The 21432-nt window shown below is 41.2% G+C and overlaps 1 protein-coding gene and 1 non-coding gene across 3 annotated transcripts; both read right to left on the bottom strand.

Annotated features, from left to right (window-relative positions):
- Positions 1-4110: 4110 nt before the first annotated feature.
- TIPIN (TIMELESS interacting protein) lies at positions 4111-20517 on the bottom strand. Of its 2 annotated transcripts, none has more exons than XM_070420438.1 (8): positions 20409-20517; positions 17238-17375; positions 17034-17112; positions 16405-16480; positions 14502-14624; positions 14210-14273; positions 7153-7359; positions 4111-4713 (listed from the first exon to the last, which is right to left on the bottom strand). In XM_070420438.1, the coding sequence occupies exons 2-8, from the start codon at positions 17365-17367 to the stop codon at positions 4523-4525; spliced, it is 870 nt and encodes a 289-aa protein (XP_070276539.1). In that variant the 5' UTR covers positions 17368-17375; positions 20409-20517; the 3' UTR covers positions 4111-4522. The 2 variants fall into 2 exon arrangements, with proteins under 2 accessions (XP_070276539.1, XP_070276531.1); XM_070420430.1 differs by lacking the exon at positions 20409-20517 and adding an exon at positions 17934-19359.
- LOC139001464 (small Cajal body-specific RNA 14) lies at positions 13377-13512 on the bottom strand. The gene has a single exon (XR_011470031.1). It is a non-coding gene; the product is annotated as a small Cajal body-specific RNA 14 (non-coding RNA).
- Positions 20518-21432: the final 915 nt, after the last annotated feature.

The raw sequence follows: 21432 nt of genomic DNA, 5'->3' as shown, positions 1-21432 counted from the left end.
TGGAAAAGTAACTGCCCTTTCCCTTTGTCATCTCCTCTAGTCCAGCTGGTGAGGGTGAAGAGCCAGAACATGCCATTCTGAGAAAGCAGTTTCTCTAGCCATTGGTTGCATCTAAAGAGACTGGGCTCCATCTTCTAGCTGATCCCCCTATTAACAGAACAAGCCACAATCCTCAACGCTTATCCTCTTGGCACCTTACTATAACGGCCCCCAGCAAGACTACAGCCTCCATAGCCGCCCATATCTCATATATTCTTGTACTTCCTGGCCTTTAACCAAACCATCCTTGTCACTCTCCACCCCACCTGAATCAGCAAGCCTGAAATGAGCAAGCTGCCCAGCTTCATGGATGGAAGCCACTTCAGCACCATCCCTCTGCCAGTCTTTCTCATATAAAGCAACTTTCCCATCTCCTAGTTTGTAAAAACTAGCTTTGCCTTTCCCTTTCCCCAATGGGAATCTCCTGCCAAGAACTAGAGAGACTTTCTTTAAACTTAGTTGTCAATGCAGTACTTCCTTATCTGTAATTACCCCTCTGAAATCCCCAATCCTTGGAATCTCTAACTCAAAGGTCTCCTGTGAATCCGCCCTATCCTCAATACTTTTCAAGTTTCTCTCCAACTGGTCAGTAGGTACCGAGGAGCATTTGAACCTCCCTAGCTTCTAGGCAGGCCAGGCAATATATCAACCTTTCATGTGGCCCTTTAAATATTGAAGTCATTTCTCAAAATACATGTAAACACATATAAAAACCTTAAACATTTTACCAAAAGTGAAAATTGCTGAACTAAGTAACAATAAGAAACTTTTTTTTTTTAAATATATTTTATTGATTTTCCACAGAGAGGAAGGGAGAGAGACAGAGAGTTAGAAACATCGATGAGAGAGAAACATCGATTAGCCGCCTCCTGCACATCCCCCACCGGGAATGTGCCCGCAACTCAGGTACATGCCCTTGACCGGAATCGAACCAGGGACCTCTCAGTCCGCAGGCCGACGCTCTATCCACTGAGCCAAACCGGTTTTGGCACAATAAGAAACTTTTATAGAACCAAGATGGTGGCATAAGTAAATGACATTACAGCGTCCCACAACCACATCTAAATTACAACTAAAATACAGAACAACCATCCTTCAGAACTGCCTGAAATCTGGCTGAATAGAATTTCTACAAATAAGTAAAGAAAATACATGAACACTGGTGGGAGGGGCAGAGGCACTGAACAGGCTGGTTGGACACCCACATCTGGCATTTTTTTCATCAGGAGGGATATCTTAGCTACAGAGGCCTCCTGAGAGAAGCAAGGGGTCCCAGGGTTCCAGAGCTGGGAATCCTATATATTAAAAGCCTAACATGCAAATCGATCAAACAGCAGAATGACAGGTGGAACAACCAGTCTCTGACACACACTGTCCACCAGGAGGGAGACACTCAACACAGGAGCTGCTCCCAGACCACAGGCCCCAGACCAGGCAAGGTGGGTGCCAGTCAGCCCTCCCCCGCCCCCAGTCACCCCAGAGGGAGGTGACTGGCTGCAGAGCAATTGGGGGGCAGGGCCAGTGAGTGGGTGGTGCCAGGCCAGCCAAAGCAGGTGCCAGCGGGGGGTGCCCAAACACCGAGCCGGTCGCCCCATAGATCTGCCCTAATAATCGGCCAGGCCTAGGGACTCTATCTGTGCATGAATTTCGTGCACCGGGCCTCTAGTTTGGGCTATAAAAACCAGCAGGGATTGGCCTAGTGATACGAAGGCTGCTGGAGACCCAGGCAGTTTCTCATAAAGAGCCAGTGCTCGGACTCACTTCCTCTGAGCTGTAGCACTGAGGCAACAGCTTGGGGGTGGGGGTGGCGTAGATCCAGGGACATATGGGAGAAATCTGGATTATCTAGAATTGGAGCAAGAACTCAGGGGTGGCTTTCTCTCAGGTGGGGGTGCTCACTGGGTCATTGTTCCTATGCTGAGATCTCCCCTATCACAGAGCTGACTTGCAGCCATATCTGAGTTTCCATCAGCTTGGCTCACACTGTTGGTTCCACCTGGAAATTCCCGGAGGCTACACCTTACCCAATTTGCAACCCCACCCAAGCTGTTTGCAGTGGCTTTTCCATATGAATGGCCTGTCCTGGCTCAGGCTTCAGACATTCCTAAAACCTCTCAAACAGGCAGCAGCTGGCATCAGGGTGCCCCATATCTATGAATTAGAAGCCCAAGACCTGGCACTAGCACCCGCCTGCCTTGCTTCATAGCTTGGCCTCAGCTGGGCACTTCTAAGCCCAACACAAGTAGCAGCCATCTGCAGATAGCTCTGTAGCTCCTGCTAGGTGGCCCCAGGCAGTGGCTGACTTTTCACCTCCCAGGAGCCCCCAAAGCCACTGTACCCTAGATGGACAGTTTCCGACCATAGCAGATTACACACATCCACAAGCGACACACTCGAGGGGCAGACTCAGTAAGCACCAAAGCCCCACTGAAGCAAGTCCTGCTCCATAGGGGTGTCTCCCACACAGCAGCTCTTCCACTGTAGCCACAGCTGGCCCTCACAGCTAATTGGCCTGGAGGGCAATTCCTCCCACTGACGTCAACAGCAATCAAGGCTCAACTACAACAAGTCTATGCACACAGCCCACACAGGGGGGAACTTAGAGTGCCCACCTTATGTGACTGGGGAGGCTAAGTCTTTGGGCCCTACAGGACACCTACTACACAAGGCCACTTTACCAATTAGCAGCTCTACCTAATACATAGAAGCAAACACAGGAAAGCAGCCAAAATGTGGAGACAAATAAACATGTCACAAATGAAAGAACAGAAGAAATCTCCAGAAAAAGAACTAAATGAAATCACAGCAAGCAAACTAAAGGATACAGGTTCAAAACAATGATTATAAGGTTGCTCAAGGATCTTAATGAGAGCTTCAAGGACTTAGTGAGAGGTTCAAGGATCTTAGTGAGAATTTCAAAGATATGAAAAAGGAACAGTCAGAAATGAAGGATACACTAACTGAAATGAAAAATAATTTACAGGGAATGAACAGCAGAGTAGATACCAAGAATCGTATCAACGATTTGGAATATGAGGAACCAAAAAACACCCAGTCAGAAGAGCAAAAAGAAAAACAAAATCCCAAAATATGTGAAGACAGTGTAAGGAGCCTCTGGGACAACTTCAAACATACCAACATTCACATTATGAGAGTGCCAGAAGGAGAAGAGTACAAGATATTGAAACCTATTTGAAGCAATAATGACAGAAAACTTTCCCTACCTGGTGAAAGAAATATACTTACAAGTCCAGGAAGGGCAGCGAGTCTCAAACAAGAGGCCCATACCAAGACACATCGTAATTAAAATGGCAAAGGTTAAAGACAAAGAATCTTAAAAGCAGCAAAAGAAAAGCAGTTAGTTACCTACAAGGGAGCTCCCATATGACTTTCTGTTGATTTCTCAACAGAAGAAGAGGAGGAAGAGGGGGAGAAGAAAGAGGAAGAAGAGGAAGAGGAGGAAGAAGAGGAGGAGGAGGAGGAAGAGGAAGAGGAAAAGAGAAAGAGGAGGGAGAGGAACAGGAGGAAAAGAATAAAATGGCAATAAATACATATCTATCAACAATTATACCTAAAAATCAAAATAAACGAACAAGGATTCTAATGAACAAAATAAACTGATGAATAAAATAGACAAATCTCAGTGGGAAGACGGGGCAGGCAGGAAGAGATTAACCAAAGATCTTATATGCATACTAGGAGCCCAGTGCGCAATTCAAAATCATGCGGAGGTGCTGCCCACCCTCCGGTCCGGCTCTGCCTCCCTCTCCAGGCCTTGGAAGCAGCTGCGGCTGCTGTTGACCAGGCCCTCCCCCAGTGCAGGTACGTGGAGGCCCCTGCTGCCCCGCCCCTACGCTTGCAACCTCCAGTCTGGTCAACCCGTTATGGTGTCCCAGTTAATTAGCGTATTTCTCTATTTTATATATACAGATATACATATCTATGGACACAGACAATAGGGTGGTGAAGGCCTGGACAGGGTGGAGGGAGGCAATGAGGTGGAAAAGAGGGATATCTGTAATACTCCCAACAAAAAGGTTTTTTTTAAAAAAGAAACTTTTATAAAGCATCTATAGATAGTTGATAAGATTTTTATTTCTTTTACTTAAATGGCCATTAATATTCATATATATTTACATCTTAAAACTCCACCTAATTTAGTGAAAACAAGACATAGAATGGCACACTGGCAGCAGAAGGTGCTTATTAACTACCAGTCATTGTTATGAAGTCATATCTATATACAACACTAAAGAAAATAAATAGACTTAACTAAAGTTAATAAGAAGCAAGTATAATTATAAATAATACCAGATTTTAAACAGGAATCTGTAAAGGTTTTACTACATAAGGATTTCACTCAAAATAGACAAAATATATAGTAATCTCAAACTTTGAGGATACCAAATTAATTTCCTCTTAGTTGAGGCCTCTTCAACCTCAGTAACTTTTCGGAATGAAGCATAAAGTTAATGCTGTACATTTAGAAGGATTGGTCCAGTTGAGTTTTCTCTATTTTTAATTCCTCCTCTTCATTTACAGTATTGGCAGCAGCATCATTATGCAGATTATCTAGAATGTCTTCCTTAAGTTCATCTGACTTCTCCTTGTTTTGATCCTCACCTGTATTAACATCTTCAACTGTCTGTGCCCTGGATGTGTTCATTAACAAGTCTGAAAGAGAAATCATTGTTACACATTATTTAAGCACCTCACCCAATCTTACCTAACACAAATTTTTTCACATGCTTAGATCAATAGAAATGATAAATATTACCATTTTAGTTCATGTTAATTATGATTACTTCCAAATACAGCCATTTTTATACATGTATAAAGTCCATTCAAAAATGCAAGAGGTCTTGGCCCTGGCTGGGTGTTCAGTTGGTTAGAACATCTTCCTAATACGCCAATGCTGTGGTTCTATTACCAAAGCTGCTATCATGCACATACAAGGAACAATCAATGAATGAATAAGTAAACGGAACGACAAATCAATGTTTCTCTTTCCCTTCCTTCCTTTCTCTAAAATCAATAAATAAAAATTTTTAAAAAATTTAATGTAAGAGGTCTTGAAAGGTACTGAACTCAATCAAACTTGAATCACTTCCAAATGCAACTGTTCTCATCCAAAATCACAACTACTAGACATGTTTTAAAAGTTCAAATGCTCTTAACAGCTGTATGTCAAAGTGATCTATAGTAAAGAAAATTTCAGGTACTTATATCTACATGGGCAAATTTTTAAAGTCATATATTATAAATAGAAAATGAGCCTTAAAATGCTTATTGATAATGACAAGGAAGACCCTGCTATCAACAATAGTTTTATCTTTATGTAATTTTTCACATGGAAATAAAACATCCATTTGTAAATTTAAAACTTAAATTCACTTTAATTATAAAAAATCATGATAATGTAGTCACAATACTTTTCACTTGAGAATTTTATTATCTTGGGTGAACCTTGTTTTATGACATGATAATCTTCACTACTTACTCTAATTCTTACTTTCCTATTTCAAAAGGAAAAACTGGATTGGAAATAGAGAATGACATGCCATCCTGCTTCATTCAAAGCCAATTTGCAATTTTATTTATCTACCTACCTATTGATTGTGATTGATTGATTTGAGAAACATCAACTGTTGTTCCACTTATTTATGCATTCATTGGTTAATTCTTATATGTGCCCTGATTGGGGATCAAACCCAGAACTTTGGCATATTGAGTTGATGCTCAAACCAACTGAGCTACTTGGCCAGGGCTGCAGTTATTTCTAAATACAGTTTTGTTTTGATTTTTACAAAAAGCAGAAGAGAGGAAGGGAGGGAGGCAGAGAAAGAAACAGAGAGAGAAACCGACCAGCTGTCTTCCCACGTGCCCCAAAAGGGGCCTGGGATCGAACCTGCAACCAGGTACTTACCCTTGAGCTGGAATCAAACCCAAGACCCTTCAGTGCACAAGCCAACATCCAACCACGGAGCCATACATATCGGCCAGGGCTTAAATACAACTTTAACAAACATGGTTGTCTAGTTTCCAAACCCACAGTCTGTTTTAAAAACAGCACATTTTGCCCTGGATGGTGTGGCTCGGTTGGGTGTCGTCCCATGCACCAAAAGGTTGCTGATTCAATTCCAGGTCAGGCATGTGCCCAGATAGGGAGTATGCAGGAGACAGCCAATCGATGTTCTGCTCTCACATCAATGTTTCTCTTTCTCTCTCCTTCTGCCTTCCTCTCTCTCTAAAAATCAATAAAAATATTTTTAAAAATTAAAACAGTTCATTTTATGGAAGTTTTTCTAGAGAGAAGGGAATGTCACAGGTAATCAAACTGATAGCTCACAACAAGTGACACAAGGCAAAAAAAACAACAAAGCATTTTAGGGCCCAGCTGGTGTGGCTCAGTGGTTGAGCATCGACTTATGAACCAGGAGGTCACAGTTCAATTCCTGTCAGGGCACATGCCCAGATTGCAGGCTCGATTTCCAGTGAGGGATGTGCAGGAGGCAGCCAATCAATGATTCTCTTTCATCATTGATGTTTCTATCTCTCTCTCTCTCTCTCTCTTCCTCTCTGAATTCAATGAAAATATATATATATTTTTAAATTTTTTCGATCACTTATTCACATCATAGCAAATGGCTCTAAAATCCTCACTGGGTGCAAAAAGCATTTTATATGTTTAGGAAAAGTACCATAATAATTAATGTTCATAATTATGATCCTAAAGATAAAATTATATTACATGCTTTAAGGAGTCAGGGAAGAATATGTTTTTGAAAGACTCAGAATCAATTTTAAATTATTAAAATAACTCTTTAAGAGGTATTCAACTATTCAGAAAACCATCTTGGATCATTTATTCTTTGGAGATTCCAAATAGGTAACGCACGCACACACGCACGGCACGGCACGGCACGCACACACACACACACACACACACACACACACACACTGTCTTTTTCTCTCAACTGTACATAAACTTAATATACTATATCATTTTTCTATTTCTAGAGGTATTTTATTTGGAAGATAGTAGAGAAGTTAAAATTTCTAACATGCCCTTGCTATATTAATGGTACACATAAAAACCAGTGTAACATTTACCATTTTCTAAGGACTGACTATTACTCAGTAGCTTTGCCTGTCTTCTTTCCAAGGCCAGCTGTTTATTTCTCTGAATTCTTTGTTGTTGCTCTTCAGTTAGGCTTCTACTTGACTCAGAAGCAAACGTCGCATTTTCAGATGAGTTTGTCAAAAACGGATCTAATTCAGTAGCAGTTACATCATGGTCATTATTTTCCACTACTTCATCTGCAGTAGGAAAAAAAAAAAAGTGAGTACATCTCTAGTATTAAACTAGTTAGAAAAATAGCTTATATAGCTATTAATTTAAAACCAGTTTAAAGTAACAAGGTGCAGACCAGAAGAAACAATTGGTGAGGCATGAGATGTTACAAACATGTTTGATTCAAACAAGTAAGAGGAATATTTATAAGTCACTTTAAAGAGGCATTTTAAGTCAAATGAAAACACTAATTTAAAAATATACATGAATGGCCCTGGCCGGTTGCTCAATGGTTAGAGCATCGACCTGCTGACTGAAGAGCCCAGGTTCAATTCTGGTCAAGGCATGTACCTCAGTTGCAAGCTCAATCCCTGGCGGTAGTCAGGGTACGGTAGTCGGGGTACGTGCAAAGGGCAACCAGGCGATGTGTGTCTCTCACATCGATGTTTCTCTCTGTCTCGCCCCCTCCCTTCCACTCTTTCTAAAATCAATGGAAGCCCTAGCCAGTTTGGCTCAGTGGATAGAGCACTGGCCTGCGGACTGAAGGGTCCCAGGTTCGATTCTGGTCAAAGGCATGTACCTTGGTTGCAGGCTTGATCCTTGACCCTGGTCAGGGTGCATGCAGGAGGCAACCAATCAATGTGTCTCTTTCATCACTGATGTTTTTTGTTTTTTTTTAATATATTTTATTGATTTTTTACAGAGAGGAAGGGAGAGAGATAGTTAGAAACATCGATGAGAGAGAAACATCGATCAGCTGCCTCCTGCACATCTCCTACTGGGGATGTGCCCGCAACCCAGGTACATGCCCTTGACCGGAATCGAACCTGAGACCTTTCAGTTCGCAGGCCGACGCTCTATCCACTGAGCCAAACCGGTTTCGGCATCATCACTGATGTTTTTATATCTCTCTCTCCCTCTCCCTTCCTCTCTGAAATCAATTTAAAATAAATAAATAAAATAAATAAAAATCAATGGAAAAAATATCCTCAGATGAGGATTAAAATATATATATGAATGGAAAGCAAAAGTTCTTAGTTATGATTAGAAATATTTTATGCTTGGACTAATAAAAGAACTTAAAGAATCCAAAGAATATTCTTATTTTATGTTAAACAAAAACATTTTAATAGCTTGCCATAATACACAGTAGTAATTTTATATAGGCTATTTTTAATAGGATAAAACCCAGACACAAAACTAGGAAAAGAAATTTAGAGATCTGTGGACATAGTTCCAAGTTAATATTTTTAATTCAGTGCATTATTCTCTACATTTTTACTTTTAATAAACTCTTAAAGCCATGTACACTAGTTATTTCAAAGTAGGATACCCCCAAAATAATCCACAATGTTATGGAAAGTAAATATTAAATCTTCCGTTTATAATTCATTTAAGAATTATGAAAAATTAAATTTTACTAACATATTTAAAATAAGAATGGGCAGTGATAAACTATCACTTATCCATATGACAGCTTTCCTATGGCGTAAGCTAATGTAATAAAGGCAGCTCCACATTGAGGAAAGGGAGGAGAGTTGGGCTCACTCATTTTTTAATTTCAGCATATTGTGACACACAGCTGATTCTGATTGCCCAGTTAAGTAGACTAACAGACTAATTTTAACCAAAACAACCCCAACATAATAAACAAGCGGTAGTTTAAAAAGATTTGTTTGCAAAATAAACACCTGAAAGTAGAAGATAATACAAGTACAAGCAAACTAAAAAAAACCTATATATATAAAAGCCTAAGTGACCTTTACAACCAAATGACTGGAACGACTGGTAGACCAGTCACTATGATGCGCACTGACCACCAGGGGGCAGACGCTCAACGCAGGAGCTGCCCCCTGGTGGTCAGTGCATTCCCACAGCCAACCTCCCACTGCCCCTCCCCCACGCCGACTGGCCCCCCCCATAGGCCTTGATCACTGGCCAGGCCAAGGGACCCCCCCCCCACCCGTGCACTAATTCGTGCACCGGGCCTCTAGTAAAAAATAAATGGCAAAGCTGATACTTTCCCTTCTTTTTACATCATTCACATAATAGGGTTAAAACATACCCTCATCAAATCTGACAACTAGGCAAGAAAAAAATTTTTATCACCAGGACCATCATTAAAAAATAATAATAAAGAAAATGAAATATTAATTTACATACACCATCCTTATGTAGATACTATGCACTGAGATTAGCTGGTGATAGTAAAAACCAGCACAACTATCAAAACATTTCAAACATGAAGACAAACCGTTATAATTATTCTAATGAGGTTTAAAATTCATATATTTAATCCAGTCTTTTACAATTCAAACCCCTTTTGAGGTTTCTGCCTTCCTGACATAGAAAAAATTTGTGGCAAGAAACTAAAATGCATTCCTTTATCGGGAAATATTAATGGCGTACAAGTAGAAAACTTTGCTGGGGAAGTTAAGAAATGTATTAGAACCAATTGTGCAATATGTAGGGTTTCTAACATGCTTCACCTCATAGGACTTACAAGATTCTGAATTAATAATAATGAAATAGATAAAGATCTACTTTTTGTGAGCTGTAAAAGGAAAGATATCATCAACAAGAAATGGCCTCTTTAATACAATGTTTTATGGAAAAACAATGTGAATGTAACCACTGCTGGAGCTGAGACTAGGATAAAAATGGGGTTAAAAACAAATGAGAACTACACATGAAATACATTTACTGCAAGTCATAGGCAGACTATTGTGGCAAAGAAGCTAAAGCCAGAAATATTCAATGTGTTACAGGATGCTATCATGTTGGTACACATAATCTAAAAGATAAGCAAATTACTTAATAAAGGGAAACAAATGCTATTTAAAAGAACATAGGGAGGCCCTAGCCGGGTTGGCTCAGTGGATAGTCAGCCTGCAGACCAAAGGGTCCCGGGGGTTCAATTCCAGTCAAGGGCACGTACCTTGGTTGCAGGCTCCTCCCCTGGCCCCGGCCCTGTTCGTGGCTCCTTCAAGAGGCAACCAATCAATGTGTTTCTCTCACATTGATATTTCTCTCTGTCTTTCCCTCTCTCTTCTACTTTCCCTAAAAATCAATGGAAAAACATCCTCAGGTGAGGATTAAAAAAAAAGCATAGGGAGCACTAGCTGGTTTGAATCAGCGGACAGAAGGGTCCTGGTTCAATTCTGGTCAAGGGCAAATGCCCGGGTTACGGGCTCCAACCCTCATAGGGGGTGTACAAGAGGCAGCCAATCAATGATTCTTTCTCATCATTGATATTTCTATCTCTCTATCCCTCTCCCTTCCTCTTTGAGATCAATAAAAATATATATTTTAAAAAGCATAGGGGAATCAGGATTAACAATTAAGTATAATTTTAGCAGTGTGGTTAGGAAGACTTCACAGAGTTGACAGTTGAGCGCAGTCCTAAAGATAGTAAAAAATTTGGAGGCTGGAGGACAATGTTCAAGGCAGAGTGAGAGAGTGCAAAAGCCTTAAGACAGAAATGTGCCTGGAAGGTTCAAGGAACAGCTAAGGAGGCAAGTGTAGCTGAAGCAGTGTAGATAGGGATACAGTCAGAGAGGCAAGGGGGATGGATTGAGGACACAGAACAGATTCTGTAGGGCCAAGTTGGACATTTATAAGGGTTTTGGCTTTTACATTGAGCAAAATAAGGAGCCACTAAAGGGATTTGAGCAGAGGAGTAACAAGACTACACATTAGTAAAAAATATTAAAGTATAACCCGTGCTTAATTTTTAAGAAAACCAATTGATTACAAAATGGTAAATGAAATTTTCTAGTAAACTTCAACAAAAAAACCTTGCATTGGTGAATGGATTTAAAAATGAACATTGAGATTTATTAAGTACAATTAATGACTTATTTCCATGTGGATTTATGTATTTTAGTAAGGTAAAAACCAAGATTTGATGGGGGGGGGGATTGTTACTGAATAAACTAACTCAGTGGTAGATGGTGTGGGATTTAGTACTGTAATAACTAATCCCTTTCCATATATCAAATCCTATGCCATCGGGAGAATCAAAGATGGCGGCATAGGTAAACACCGGAGACTGCCGCCGTGGACAACCATTTCAAAAATACAACTAAAAGTCGGAGCGGACATCAACCAGAACCACGGGAAGGCTGGCTGAGGAGAGTCTCTTCAACTAGAAGCAAAAACAACAGCATTCCGACGCTCAGCGGAGGCGCAGTGTGGAAAATTTAAAGGTACGGCGGTGCGGTGGTGAGGGTGCGCGCGCAAAGCGGGCTGGCGGCTGAGGGCGCGATTGTCGTTTTCAATCAGGAGCGAGTCTCAGACTCTGGGCTACAGATCCGGGCGAGTCTCTAGGGACCCAGACTCAAACGGGAGAAGCGGGACTGTCTGGCTACGGCCCCTCCGAGGTTTGCAGCGATTGCTGGGACAGAGAGGCAGAGCCCCTGGGGACGGACTGAGAGCGGCCACAGCTGCTCCCTGCCCTGTTGAGCCCGCCCCCCCCCCCGCCCTGTTGAGCCCGCCCCGCCCAAACCCTGCACACAGCCATCTGCCGATCGCCTCAGGCAAGGGCTGGACTAGCGCCTCCCCTGAGGACTGAAGTTTTCCCACAGCTGATTTCCACCGCCAGTCGGCCTGGTGGTCAAATCCCTCTAGTGTTAACTACAACAATTAAGGCTTGGCTAGAACAAGACTGTGCACAGAGACCACAAGGGGGTGCACCAAGAAAGCATAAAAGATGCGGAGACAAAAAAACATGACAGAAATGGAGGATATGGAGCTAAGAATCGCAATTTTGAGGGCTTGCCATAAATTTGTGCAGAGCCTCACGAAAACTAATGAGACCCTCCATGCTACGATAAAGAAATTAGAAAGTAAGCATACACGGACTGAAATAAAGAATATTATACCCAATAGCAGACCAGAGGAGCACAAGAATCAAACCAAAGATTCGACAAAAAACACCCAATTGGAAAAGCAAAATGAAAAAAGAATCCGAAAGTGTGAAGATAGTGTAAGGAGCCTCTGGGACAGCTTTAAGCAGTCTAATACTAGAATTATTGGAGTGCCAGAAGATGAGAGACAGCAAGATATTGAAAACCTATTTCAAGAAATAATGGCAGAAAACTTCCCCCACCTGGAGAAAGAAATGGACTTACAGGTCCAAGAAGCGCAGAGAACCCCAAACAAAAGGAATCCAAAGAGGACACATCATCATTAAAATGCCAAGAGCAAAAGACAAAGAGAAAATCTTAAAAGCAGCAAGAGAAAGAGGCTCAATTACCTACAAGGGAATACCCATACGACTGTCAGCTGATTTCTCAACAGAAACTTTGCAGGCCAGAAGGGAATGGCAAGAAATATTCAAAGTGATGAATACCAAGAACCTACAACCAAGATTACTTTATCCAGCAAAGCTATCATTCAGAATTGAAGGTCAGATAAAGAGCTTCACAGATAAGGAAAAACTAAAGGAGTTCATCACCGCCAAACCAGTATTATATGAAATGCTGAAAGGTATCCTTTAAGAAGAGGAAGAAGAAGAAAAAGGTAAAGATACAAATTATGAACAACAAATATGCATCTATCAACAAATGAATCTAAGAATCAAGTGAATAAATAACCTAATGTACAGAATGAACTGGTGACTATAATGAATCAGGGACATAGAAAGGGAATGGACTGACTATTCTTGGGGGAAAAGGGGTGTGGGAGATGTGGGAAGTGACTGGACAAAAATCATGCACCTATGGATGAACTCAGTGGGTGGGGAGTGAGGGTGGAGGGTGGGGTGGGAGCTGGAAGGAGGGGAGTTATGGGGGGAAAAAAGAGGAACAAATGTAATAATCTGAACAATAAAGATTTAAAAAAAAATAAAAATAAAAATAAATTAAAAAAAAAAATCCTATGCCATCAGTACATACCATATATTACCAAAATATTAATTAATCTTGGATTATTTAAATCACAATCTTTCACTTTTAAAAGTAATTTATAAATAACTTTGGGGAATTCTATATGGAGCCTGTATTTTCCACCACATATATTAAAAGTTTAAAAAGCAAACAAACATGTATGGAGCCATCGCACAGGAAATCTGATAACTATACAGACCCTGTCGGCAGGAACCATATGTTTTGATGTGTGTGACTGTCTATGGTTGCACTGTACAGCCAACAAATGCAATCAATACCAGGACCAGTCACATAGGTCTTACTAAAGTCCTATACCCAAGATCTGTACTCTTTTTTTATGTTTTTATTGATTTCAGAGAGAGGAAAGGAGGAGAGAGGGACAGAAACATCAATGATGAGAGAGAATCATTGATCTGCTGCCTCTTGCACACCCCCTACTGGGGATCGAGCCCGCAACCTGGGCATATTTCCTGACTAGGAATCGAACTACGACCTCCTGGCTCATAGGTCAATACTCAACCACTGAACCACACCGGCTAGGCCAGGATCTGCACTCTTAAGTGAAATATAAACTATTTCATCATCAAATTATTCTGCCTAATTTTCCCAGAGCCACTTTTTTAATGGTGTACATGTATTTTGTCATATATTTTTACTAATAAGCACTACAAAGGATCAGTGGGTCACCATGTTCTATGGCTAAATACATTTTTACATCTCTTAATAGCATTGCAGCCATTTCTTTAAAGAAACAAATATCAAAAAAAAAACAAAAAATAAAAAATAAAAATAAATAAAAATTTTTAAAAAAGAAACAAATATCATACACAACATTCTAAATCTACCAAAGCATTTAAATTCAATACTGTACTTTAATTATACTAGTATACTCAACATAGACTAAAAACCAGTCCTGTAATACTGTCCACCCAACTAATCCATTTCTAAAAGAAAAATTGTTATAAAGTAGACAAGCCTATATTCTTACCATTATTGCTAATAAAATCTTCATGTAAAATAGGGAGATCAAGTCGAATTTGTTTTAAACAGGTCTGAAAAGAGACATTTGTACATTTTTGTTAATAACATTTGGAGGAAAATGGTCATTTATTCCATTCTGAGTTTCAAAAAAGATGTTCTTTAAATAACTACTCATTTTCCTTCTTTCTACCAAGACAGATTCAAAAATTAAGACCCCAAACAGCTACTCAGCCTTAACTAAATCTTACCTCGTACTATTCAACACTGTGAATGAAACTCATAATAATCTCAACACATACCTGAACTTCCTTTTTATTTCCCAGGTATTCAACTCTGTCAATAAAATCCTCAAATTGCAGTTTAGGGAATAGCCTATGTGCCCAGTGCTCCATGTGTCTGATTAGCGTCTTCAAGTCTTCAGCCTGGCACATAAAAATAAAAATGCTAAATAGAAAACTCGTTCTCAGAACTGACTTGTCAGCAGATTTTAGAATTGAATAGTAATGCCAAAGTCATTGGTGTCACTTTGCATTTATAAGGTGAAGAAATTCTAAAAAGAAAAATATTTATTAAGGGCTTAGAGGATTGCAGTCTAAAAGAGCACTGGATACAAAATCTTTTTAATCAGAGGAAATAAAACAGATGAAAGTTTAATAGGCCCTAGCTGGTTTGGCTCAATGGCTAGAGCGTCGGCCTGTGAACTGAAAGGTCCCAGGTTCGATTCCGGTCAAGGGCACATGCCCAGGTTGCGGGCTTCATCCTCACTGGGGGACTTGCAGGAGGCAGCCGATCAATGATTCTCTCTCATCATGGATGTTTCTCTCTCTCTCTCTCTCTCTCTGTCTCTCCCTCTTCCTTCCTCTCTGAAATCAATAAAAATATATTTTAAAAAAGTTTAATAGAAATTAAAAGATAATCACATGTGGTTTTGCAGGACAGTAAAGTAACCCTAAAAATAAGCTTTAATAAAATATATCAAGATATATTTTAGGAATAACTAAACAAAGTGGTTGGTCCCCTAAATCATATATAGAAAAGAAAGCATTGAGAATTCAGCATTGTGAAAATACATTCAGAAATCCCAAGAACAAAGTACTGAAGACCAGCAAGAACAGTTTAAACATTCTCAGACCAGAATACCTATGTTTGAAATGTCAATGTAACATTAAAAGTTTTTTATATTAAAGAAATACAAAGCTTTTTTGTTGTTGTTATCCTCACTGAGGATATTTTTTCCATTGATTTTTAGAGATAATGGAAAGGAGGGAGAGAGGGGGAGAGAGAAACATTGATTGGTTGCCTCATGGGGCCAGGGGATTGAACCTGCAACACAGGTATGTGCCCTTGTCCAAGAGTTGAACCCATGACCCTTCAGTGTGCAGGCCAATGCTCTAATTCCTGAGCCACCTGGCCAGGGTGACAGTTCTTAAATGTCTCCATTTTTCAACAAAACTTAATTGATGCCTATTATAAACCAGGCATGGTGCCTTATCTTAGGGACACCTACGTGATCAATACAGGTAAAGTCCTTGCTCTCATAAAGCTTAAAACCACTCTCTGAAGTAGACAAAGTAAATTTTATTCCTCAGAATTATAAAGTACAAAGTCAGGCTTACTGACTCATACATGATTTTACTAAAGTCATACGGTGGCAAAACCAAGACATGTTTTCTGATTCTTCTAACAGAGCCCTTTCCACATCATAGTTTCTCAAAAGATACAATGATGAATGATTACATCTGTAAAACATTCTAAGATTCCTAATATGATAACAGACCCAGTTTTATAGAGTCAGTCAGCCCTACCTATGAGTGGGTTCTGCATGCATGAATTCCACCAACTGTGAATTGAAAATATTCAGAAAAAACAAATGTTATGCTGTTGCTGACATGTGCTATGTAGTTTGGCCTTTGATGGTTGCTGCATCTGTATTGAACATGTACAGACATTTTTCTTGTCATTATTCCCTAAACAATGTAATATAATAACAACTATTTACTTAACATTTACATTCTGTTAGGCATTACAAGTAATCTAGAGATAATTTAAAGTAGGTTATATGCAAATACTATGCCATTTTATATAACGGACTTGAGCATCTGTGGATTCCAGCATCCACAGGGGTCCTGGAACTAATCCCCCACAGATAGTGAGGGACAACTATATTTTCAAAAACAACGATAAAAACCAGACATTTCTTACCTCATGACCTTTACCTTTAAATTTTGTCTTATCAAACACATGTCTTAATGCTGGAAGCCCTCTCTCTGAAATCAATCTGTGAATAGAAATATGTTTTTAAATTCCAAGTTTTCTAGAACTATCAAGGCCAAACCAATACCATAAGAAGAAAAGATATTATCTGAACTGAAAAAAACCTATATAATAAAAGCCTAAGTGATTGTTATGGCGGAACAAAACTTAATTGGTGGTCAGTCGCTATGATGTGCACTGACCACCAGGGGGCAGACACTCAACACAGGAGCTGCCCCCTGGTGGTCAGTGCGCTGCCACAGGGGAAGTGCCACTCAGCCAGAAGCCAGGCTCACAGCTGGTCAGCACAGCGGTGGTGGCGGGAGCCTCTCCTGACTCCACAGCAGCGCTAAGGAGCAACAAGCCAAGTGGTAAGGAGCAGTGAGCAGGTGGGCGGTAAGGAGCAAGGGTCTTGGACCTACCTCCCCTGCCCCCCAGTGCACGAATTTCATTCACGGGGCTTCTAATATCTTTATAAATATCTGATTTTCAAATCATCCTTACCAACAGATTGTAACATAAGGAAGAAAAAAAGATATTTAAAAAAATACAAATGTTTAAGGCAATAGTACATATACCTCTGAGCATCAAGCTTGGGGATATTCCTTTTAACTGTTCTCCTTGGAGGTACAGGAACAGGTGCTCCTCTTCCTGACTCTAGTGAAATATATCAAGATTTAATATTACTTAAATAATTTAAGCTTCACTTATAAAGTGTATCATTTCTAAGCTGATAGATGGATAACTGAACATAGACACTTTTTTTAGAACTCTATACAGACTGTCATCAGGTTCAGCTCCTTCATCATCTCTCTCTGGAGAAGCTGGAGGAGGGAAAGGAGGAAATGTTTCATCTTCTACATGCTCATAATCTGGTAGGTCAATCAAGCCATTCTCCTGTGGTTCCAGCATCTTTTCCTCTGTGGGGGGGAAAAAAGTAAAAACATGTTTATTCATCCAAGCAGTCTTCCTATTACACAGTTAGGATCCACCTGCAGCAAAATACATGTGCTTCAGTCAGTTAAACCTTATTTCAAACTCAGACATGATGAAAAGTAGAAATGATAATAGTTATAGAAAAAAGAACTGAGCTAAAAATCAGAAGAACCGAGTTCTAAACACTAAATAATAATATACTTTTGAACAAATCATTTTACCTCAATGGTTAAGTTTCATCTATCATAAAATGATCTGGACTTTTCAGAGGGTTCCAAACTATGATCCAAATGGGTGTGAAATATGCAGAGGACAGGAACCTCACCTGCCACTTCAACCAGAAAAGCTTATAACAAAAATCTGTTTACATATTAATCTTCTAGGTAAGGTTCCTTTGAAGAAAGGGAAATAATCCTCAGGTTGATAACCTGAAAGAATGCTTTTCAGTACTATCTTACTTGACCTCTCAGCAACATCTGAAACTTTTGATCAGTTCCTTTTTCTGGACAGGTGTTTCTGTTGACTTCTGAAACGGTACTCACCTGATTTTTTTCCCTTTCTGGACACTCCTCCTGGATCTTCTTTGAAGATGCATCTTCCTCTAACCTGGTCAGTAAGTATCCAAGACTCCATCCTAGGCCCTCTTCACTCATTTATACACATGGCATTACAGATAACTCAATAATTCTTTATCTCCATCCCAGGCATCAAATCTGAGCTCCAGATCCCTACTTTTCATTTTACAGCTCTTAAATTTTCAATGGTACCTATAACTCATCATGTACAAAACTGAATTTCTAATTTTCCCAGTTCACTGCATAACATCTATCCAGCTGGGCAAGTCAGAAACCTACAAGTCATCCTTGACACTTCCTTCCGTCTACCTACATATCCTATCCATTTTACCTCCTAAATATCCCTCGAATCTGTCCATTTCTCCCTATCTCCACAATCACATCATAACATTTCTACTTGGATTACTGCATTCCTCCTATCCAATTTTGACTTTTCCAATCCATTCTCCATATTACAGCTAAGTTTAACCTATGGAAATATAAAGCTGATCGCTTTACCACGTGGCTTAAATATTTCAATGGCTTCCTTCTGTTCTTAGGATAATGATAAAACTCAGGCTCGGCATGGTTTGGCACCCTCCTACTTCTCCAGCTTTACCCTACTCTTCATGCTCTTTTCTCTCAGTTCTTTGAAAGAGCCATATCCCTCAGGCCTCTAGACTTTTTAAAATATATATATATTTATTGATTTCAAAGAGGAAGGGAGAGGGAGAGAGGGACAGAAACATCAATGATGAGAGAGAATCATTGATGGGCTGCCTCCTGCACAGCCCCTACTGGGGAACAAGCTTGCAACCTGGGCATGTGCCCTTGATGGAATCAAACCCGGGACCCTTCAGTCCACAGGCTGACGCTCTATCCACGGAGCCAAACCGGCTAGGGCAGGCCTCTAGACTTTTGCAAAGGACATTTCCTCTCTTGAAGGCCCTTCCTTGACTCCTAATCTCTTTCAGATCTCTACTATCACCTGCACAGAAAAGTCTGCCCCAATTTCCCCAAACTAAATCCTCCTATAATAAGCACTCAAAGTATCAGGTACAGGTTTCACAGCACTAACCCCGTGTCAATACTAGGTTCTACTTGTGTGATTATTTTCTTAATGTTGTCTTTCATACCAGACTGTAGCTCTAAAAGGGCAGAGACCAGACAGGTCTCTTTGTGCTTCACCACTGCATCCCCAAAGCTGGTACACAGCAGATGCTCAATATATATTTGTTGAATGAGGGAATGAAGAATTCCAAAGCTTCCCCCCAAATTGCAAAACTACTGGAGCTAGATGATCTCTAATCTCTCCAATTCTAAATTTCCATGATCACCTATAATAACAAAAGCATAATATGCTAATTAGACCGGATGACCTTCCGGAGGAAGCCTGGGTTCCGGGTGCCAGAGGGAAGCCCATGGGGGGGGGGGGGGGGGCGCTACTCTTGCACGAATTCCGTGCATCAGGCCTCTAGTCATATATAAAAACAAAGTATAAACTCTTGATGATGACCCCTGTATCTACAAGAGTCAAGAACCATAGATGTTCAAAATTGGAAGGCCGTCAGAGCCCGTAACCGCTGCAGTAGCTACAATAAGCATAGTTAGCCCCATCCTAGTTACGCCCTCAGGGAAGAAATGGGGTTCGCACCTTTGGGGAGTTTGAGGACAGGACACAAGCTACATGGAGTGTGGCTCCTATATGTAAGGAGCTGGCCGAGCATGGCGTGGGCTGGTCAGGAAACTGGTAGTGAACAAGGGATCCATCTGTCGCTTCTTTAAAATTTAATTTTATATTCTTATGTCTTTCACTTATTAACTGTTGCATTGTCTCCTCACTGTCTCCTTTTTAGACATCCATGAAATTCTCTTAACTTCTTCCTCTAGTCCTCAAACTCCCAGAGGAGTGAACCTAACACAGAAACGTAACCTTCAAACTACAGTTGGTTCCCAGACGCTTCGGGTGTCCCATGTCCAACTTCCTCCCCGTTATCCGAGCAGAAGCCCCTTTACCCCGGGAAGTTTGCACCGGAAACTCGATGCCCCGCTTTGCTAACCGGCCGAGAACACGGCATTTCCCCTCCCCTCCATTCTCGCCCCGGCTCGTCTCGCACTTCATTCATTCCAGTCACCGATGCCTTCCGTGTTAGAAGCCCAGGGACAGGAGCTGGCCAGGTAAAGATGTTCCTGACACACGTCCCCTCCCGCTAAAAGGCTGGGTTTGGTGAGAGGCGGTCCCCAAACATAAACAAAAAGTAAATGTGCACCCCTTGTCCCCACCGGTCTCCTCGCCCCACAGGTCGCGCCCGGTCGGGCCTCTCTTGCTCTGCAGTCCACTTCAGCTCTGTAGTCCACCCCCTCACTCCCTCCTTGCTGCTCCCCGCACCCCGACTCTTCCGCCCGAACCCCTCGGCCGCTTCTCCCCTAAGCGACTTCACTCTCCCGCCAGCCCGTTCTCACCTCACGCGGACTCAGCTCCCGGCGTGGCGCGGCTCGCAAACCGCGCTTCTCGCGAGACTCTAAGCTACCGCCCCGAAAAGAGGCCTCGGCGCTTGGCGCCAAATCTGCGCGCGGCGCGGCGCGGCGCGGACGTGGCTAACGGACCCGCCCCCTTCCCCAGGCCCCGCCCACCCACGTCCCCACCCCGCCCTTCCCGGGTCCCGCCCACTGCGTCCCACCCACCCACCCGGGCCCCGCCCACCCACGTCCCACCCCGCCCATCACCCTGCTCCCCTCCCCACAGCTTCCTTCTTCCTGAATTCCTCGGAGGGGTTATACCTCCTTATTCGCGTAAAGTTCACCTTTGTTGCGCTCTAGGCATTTTAGACTTTGGAAACAGTTCTCAGTGTTTTAGAAAACTGGCTTGTGGATGGAGTAGAAAGGGTAGAGGAAAACAGTTTGATGAGAAACTACCGATTCTCCATAGTTAACAGAATATCTTGAACGTGGTTTTATGCATCGCTTATTGAATAATAAGCTGAGATAAAAGAGGCGATGAAGAGTTAGTGGTAGGAGTGTAGACATCAAGAAGAATGTCAAAGATTTGTTAGCCTTAATTTTTTTTTTAAATGAGTTCAAATATATTCCTATTTGTTTCTAGATACATATGCGCACTGGCACACAAAACTGGGGGGAAATAAATAACCTTCAAATAACCATCCCGTCGGGATGGGAACTGGGCATATGGGACAGGGTGAGATGGGGACCTAACTCTGTACTCTTTTTAAACATATAAATGTATTAACTATTCAAAAAACTAAAAAAAAAAAAAAAAAAAAAAGCCAGTTACTGCAGCAAATATAGGATCAAGATTTGACAAAGCAAGAACATGAGAAGTGCTTACAACATTATTCTGTTTTTCTGTAGCTTGAAATATTTTTTTTTAAATATATTTTATTGATTTTTTACAGAGAGGAAGGGAGAGAGATAGAGAGTTAGAAACATCGATGAGAGAGAAACATTGATCAGCTGCCTCCTGCACATC

Source organism: Myotis yumanensis, unplaced genomic scaffold (genome assembly GCF_028538775.1).
Source record: "Myotis yumanensis isolate MYYU_CA2020_CCGP unplaced genomic scaffold, mMyoYum1.0.hap1 SCAF_1, whole genome shotgun sequence".
NCBI classification, from domain to species: domain Eukaryota; kingdom Metazoa; phylum Chordata; class Mammalia; order Chiroptera; family Vespertilionidae; genus Myotis; species Myotis yumanensis.
This window is presented reverse-complemented; position numbering and strand designations above follow the sequence as displayed.